At 35.0% G+C, this 6,000-nt stretch overlaps 1 protein-coding gene and 1 long non-coding RNA gene across 2 annotated transcripts; both read right to left on the bottom strand.

The window, feature by feature from the left end:
• Positions 1 to 614: 614 nt before the first annotated feature.
• LOC142166230 (uncharacterized) lies at positions 615 to 3,101 on the bottom strand. The gene is made up of 2 exons (XR_012696433.1): positions 2,812 to 3,101; positions 615 to 824 (listed from the first exon to the last, which is right to left on the bottom strand). It is a non-coding gene; the product is annotated as an uncharacterized LOC142166230 (long non-coding RNA).
• Positions 3,102 to 3,250: 149 nt separating this feature from the next.
• LOC107802329 (histone H2B.3) lies at positions 3,251 to 4,045 on the bottom strand. The gene has a single exon (NM_001425910.1). The coding sequence runs from the start codon at positions 3,851 to 3,853 to the stop codon at positions 3,413 to 3,415; it is 441 nt and encodes a 146-aa protein (NP_001412839.1). The 5' UTR covers positions 3,854 to 4,045; the 3' UTR covers positions 3,251 to 3,412.
• Between the last annotated feature and the right edge of the window lie 1,955 nt (positions 4,046 to 6,000).

The following is a 6,000-nucleotide window of genomic DNA, read 5'->3' as shown; positions in this document are numbered from 1 at the left end:
TCCCTGCATTTCTGGCTGACTATTTGGTTCATGCAGTATATCCACGGTGAAATATAATTGATTCTTTGCAAGATTGGCCGCTCGTGAAACAAGACAATCCAATAAAAGTTTCTGTTGAAAATAAATTAGCATCCACAATTTTCATGATCATCCACTGGCTTCTTTCTCCATCAATAAATTACCATTGCTGTAAGACGAACGTATGCGCTAAAACAAGTGTTGAAATTTAAAGGTTTTGCTCAATAATGGATTTCTTATATGTCAGAGAAAAAATAATTCATAAAGAGCCACAAATATGTACACAAGATTTTATCGGATTCAAAAGGAAATAGATCTGCCAATTCTTGGCCAAATGTGATTTCTTTGCTTAATCCAAACAGTTTATGCGAAAATGACAAGTGTGTTTGATGACCCAAAGGATTGTTTGGTTCTCAATTATCTTAGTATAGATTTTGGATTATTCAAACGCATGACGTAACAAAAATACGCCACCAAATTTCTCAAAAAGCTGATAGATGATTAGCTGTCGAATACACAACAAGCGTTACAAATCAAAGGAAGCTAAACACTAATTACTTAAAGCAACTATTTTTACAACCCTAAAGACAGTAAAATTAAACATTCTTCAAGAGCTAGTAAATTTGGCAACAGCTTAGTGCCTTGAGAGACAGCATGCTTAGCCATCCAAACTTAAAGATAAGGTCGTCAAGTCAAACTTATACCGATATCTGCAATTGCATAGCACAACAGACACTCATCTATGACCTAAGCACCAGTTGACTAACTAAAGAACATCTAATGAAGCAGCATGCCCATACCAAATCCTGAAAAGAATAGCAATAAATTTCAGATTGCAGAGAGCACTTTCTCGCATAAAAAGGCAAAAGAACTGAAGGCAAACCATCATTCACAACGAAATAAAAGACATTACACTAGACACAGATACATTATGCAGAAAACAGCTCAAACAACAAAAATGAATCAAGACAACTACATCAAATACAACTGAGAAAAAACAAAACTTCTGCCAGAAAGTTCATATTAATGACGTACATTTTAACAAGAGTCCACTCCATACTAGAATTATCTCATAGAATTTATATCGACTTAATTACACTTATCACATTTTACAGACAGTTCATTCCAAAAACCAGAGTGTTGCTGACTTGCTGTAAGTACCGTACCTAGTATAACATGTTGAAACTGAGCTTTCACTGAACATGAAATATATAGACAGAATTTACCATCCCAGCAATACCAATAAGCAGATTTTTGTTAATTAACATGTCAGTTTAACTCTAGCGGAAGAGTAACTTATGGTGTGATCCCCTGCTAGAGACCACTAAAGAACCAATCCATATAGATGCCAAACCCATATTATTACTATTTAGGTATACCTCACTATACCATGGCATGATTATTATAGACTCATGGAAAATTGGTTAACTCCAGAAATTAGAATCCATGCTGATCTGCATTCTGCACAACTACATCAATGAGTAATACGGTACATCTTTATCCATCAGCAGCGGAGGATCTAGAATTTGAATTTTATGGGTTTTGGATTCTTGGAGAACAACCTCAAGTGCTAGTAATTGAGTTCTAAATTTAATTTATTCCTATTTAATGAATTTTTAAAACATATATTGGGTCTAGGCCAAAGGTACTAAGTTCTACCGAACACATATTCAAGCCTACATCAGCCCCTGTCCATTAGAGGATCATGTAAAAGATAGAAGGAACTCAACTAAAAATACTGAGAGGATGTCAAACAGTAAAAGACAATCCTATGTACTAAAAGAAGTGTCAAAATTTAAAGGTTTTGTTCCATGATGGATTTCTGATATGCCAGAGAAAAAATAATTCATAAAGAGCTGGACATATGTACCACAAATTACCAAGTAATGTACAAGAGATTTTATCTTTTCAGAGTGAAACACGCAGGATTAGATTCAAGTACTAATTCAAGAGGAAATAGATCTACCAATTCTTGGTCAAATGTGTTTTATCTGCTTAATTCAAACAGTTTATGTGAAAATGACAAGTGTGTTTGATGACCCAAAGGATTGTTTGTTTGGTAACTTAAGTATACTTCGCAAAGAGAGACACATTCACTCATAAGTATGTCAAATAGATCCAACATGAAGCATCACTTAAGCTATTGTTTGACCAAACAAAGTCACTCATAATTCACCTCGAAGTTGTTTATAGATTACCCTTAACTTTTGAATTCAACATAAATATCCCTATCTAAAGGCCAAATCCATCCGTTATACCCAGAAAAGTAAAAGATTCGAATCACAGTCTGAGATTCATATTTTGAAAATAGAATTGGGAGTTTCTATGTTGTGGTTTTCCAAAAGTACATAATTTTCCTAGTTTTCTTTTCCTTCCAAAACCTTAAATAGGAGGCTGAATCAGACCTTAGAGGTTCTCAGTTCATGCTTCAACCAATTCATGTTTCAAAATTAGAATTGGGACTTCCTATGCTATGGTTTTTCTAAAGAAAACAGACGTCATTACCTACTCTTCATAGTTTTCTCTTCCTTCCAAAACCTAAGAATAGGAGGCTGAATCAGATCTTAGAGGTTCAGTTCATGCTTCAACCAATCTCCAACCTAGGGCGAGGAAGACAAAGGGATATGGAGGTGGTCTGTGACACAGATGAGGATATAAACTAATTGAAAGCAATTCATCTACCTTCAAAGATGATATCTTTTTTATGATTAACAAGGAACAATGCAAGTTCTATAATGGCTCACATTCAGCAGAGCTACATTCAAATTAGAAATAAAGTAATGAAAAACATACCGTGGAATTCACTGTTTGGACAAGATAATTGGAAAACCCACAAAGCTGAAATCAACAGAACAAAAACAAATTAGTACAAAATGATCTCACGAGGCATAACCCTTCTGATACCAGAACCCTTAAGCAAGTGGAAAATCAGTGCATGATTTAATTATTTTGCTTCATTTCATAATTCAAATAACATTGCAAATAAAAACAAATTAGCCAATTTCTAGTTGAGGCCCAGGATAAGGTAAAGAGAAAACCGAATAGGCGCATTTTGGCAGATAGGAACATAATTTTCTGACTTACACTACCCAGGTGACGACAAGTATTTAAGTAAAGAAGAAATATCATAGTACAATTTTTGGATTATTCATCCACCTCATGACGTAACAAAAGCTCATTATATCTTCAGCTCAATAAAATACGCCACCAAATTTTCTAAAACCCACATAAATTTCACAAAAAGCTGATGAATTTCATAGATGATTAGCTGTCGATTACATAACAAGCGTTACAAATCAAAGGAAGCTAAGCACTAATTACTTAAAGCAACTATTTTTACACCTAACACAAACCCTAAAGACAGTAAAATTAAACATTGAAACCCTAAAATTCTTCAAGAGCTAGTGAATTTGGTAACAGCCTTAGTTCCTTCAGAGACAGCATGCTTAGCCAGTTCACCAGGAAGTACAAGTCTCACAGCAGTCTGAATCTCCCGAGAAGTGATAGTAGGCTTCTTGTTGTACCTAGCAAGTCTAGAAGATTCCTGAGCAAGCTTCTCAAAGATATCGTTAATGAAACTGTTCATGATACCCATAGCTTTGCTCGAAATACCGATATCAGGATGAACTTGCTTCAGAACCTTGAAGATGTAGATCTTGTAGGTCTCAACTGACTTCTTTGCCCTCTTCTTCTTCTTGTCTCCGGCAGCACCGGCGTCCTTTGGGAGCTTCTTTCCGGCCTTGGGCTTCTTCTCTGCTGGTGCTTTCTCGGCGACCGGGGTTTTCTCAGCGGCCGGCTTCTTCTCGGCGGGTTTCTTATCTGCCTTTGGTGCCATTTGAGGAGAGAAAAATGGAGATTTTAGGTTTAAGAGAAGGATTTTGAAGAGATGCGAATACGATTGATGAAGAAATTGGGAATTGAGGGTTTGTTTATATAATGTTTTGGAAAGAGTTCTGATTGGTTAAATCTAAATGACGCGGATCGTGGTATTGACCGTTGATCTTTGTTTTAATCAACGGTGGAGAGGGGTTTGGTGAGTTGAGGTGAAATGTCTTTTTGTTTTGGGATTTGAAATTGAAATTCGTCAGCTTTCATTAAGGCGGTAGCTGAAAAAGTGAAATCTCGATTCCCGCCTGATAAAAATTAATGTGCGAAAATTTGGTATCAAATGGATAAGGAGAATAACGTTGCAATAAATATGACTATGAGAGCATCTTCCTTAGAAATTGATTGAAAATTTTATTCACAATTTTAGTATTTTTGTGTGTTATTTATATGATGTCTTTCTTTTAATCTATTGTCAAAAAGAATACATCTTCCCCTTTTTGGGATTTACTTAATTTCGGCATCCTCAATGACATGACTTATTGAGGTCATCACCATCACTCATTTGAATAAAAAATACGTGGAACCCTCACCGCCATTGTATAAATTAGCATTTGAATATAAATTTGGTTGAGATAAAAATAATTTTTATAAATTAAAATTATGTTTGAACATACATTATACTTTAAAAGAACTTGAAGTTTGTGGGTAAAAACTTGAGAAATCAGTCTAGATTACTTTTTAAAAAACATGAAAAACTCATCCACAAAAATTGCCCAAAAACAACTCACTTTTTATAACCAAAGAATATTTTTAAAAAATTTGAAAAAAATGAAAAAAATTTATAGCCAAACGGAAGCTATACTCACACCTCTCTATAATAGCTCTCATTTATAACAATATTTCACTAAAACAGTCAAGTTTCTTTGGAACTATTTTTTATGGAAAAAATCTCATTTTATACCTATTAACCCCAAACTATTTACCTTTTAATACTCATGCCCAAACTATTTACTATTCCTACCCTTGCGGTCCAATTATTTACCCGGCCCAAGCTATCTATTGTCTTTAATGCCTTATTTTCATTCTTTACACTAGACTAAAAAATCTAGCCCACCTATTTCACCCGGCCCAAGCTATCCACCGTTTTTAACGCTTGTCTTCGTCCTTTAAGAGTTAACACTAGACTAGAGAACAGTTTCCAAATCTCCTTAGCCAAACCATGAAAACCCATATTTCACTTAGATTCGAGCTTTTAATTTTTTCTTCCGATTCTGTTCTATCTCTTCGTCTAGTAGTAATTTTTGGGTGAATTTTTTGCTTCTGAAGGTACATTTTAGTGAGAGTGAGTTTTCAAAATCATAGAATTTTTGTCTTTTTCTTTGTACTTTTGTGAATCAATGTCTGTGGGTTGTTGTTTTCTCTATGGGTCGGAAGCATTGTGTGTGTAGATGGTGGTGTCGTGGACAACATCATTCTTCAACACAAGTAGCTGTTGAATCTGTTGCCTCAGCCATGTCCGGTCCTAATTTTTCCTTATTTTCTGATTCTCAGTCTGTGTTTAGTCGTAATTCTAGCAGTAGTCATGTTGAAAACATAACTGAAAATATAGAATTAGAGGGTGGAAAAGGCAACAATATTAATGCTTCGTTAGTCGATGAAACTCCCTACCAGTCATTACCCGACACAAATTCCGAACCAGTCATAGCAGGTGTTCCTATGACTAATAAGGGAAAAGGTGAAATTATTGAGGATTCTGAGTTAGGGGAAGCCGACGTGAATCCGTGCCTAACATAGAGACTCAACTAGTAGATGTTGAGTGTAGCGATGACTCGCAGTTTAAGTAGTGATGCTCATAATGCTTTTATGTGTTCAGCATCTCGGGTTGATGGTATTGGTCAAGTGGATGTTGGTGGCAATAATGTGAATTTGCCTTCTGGTAATGTCTTCTATGTATAACATTTCATTTTTTTTTAAAAAAATTCTTAACTTTGTATATTTGTTTATTCACTGGCATTTTCTAATTTAAGCTCCATGTCGACATAGGGGTGATTTTCACTTGGATTCTGATTTTAAATATATTGATTCTCAACTTGATCTAATTGGTGCCATTACACAAGGAGGGAAGCGTAATGTAAATCAATCTGCAAAATGAAC

Source organism: Nicotiana tabacum, chromosome 11, assembly GCF_000715075.1.
Source record: "Nicotiana tabacum cultivar K326 chromosome 11, ASM71507v2, whole genome shotgun sequence".
NCBI lineage: Eukaryota > Viridiplantae > Streptophyta > Magnoliopsida > Solanales > Solanaceae > Nicotiana > Nicotiana tabacum.
The sequence above is the reverse complement of the archived record's forward strand: the minus strand, read 5'-3'. Positions and strand labels throughout refer to the sequence as shown.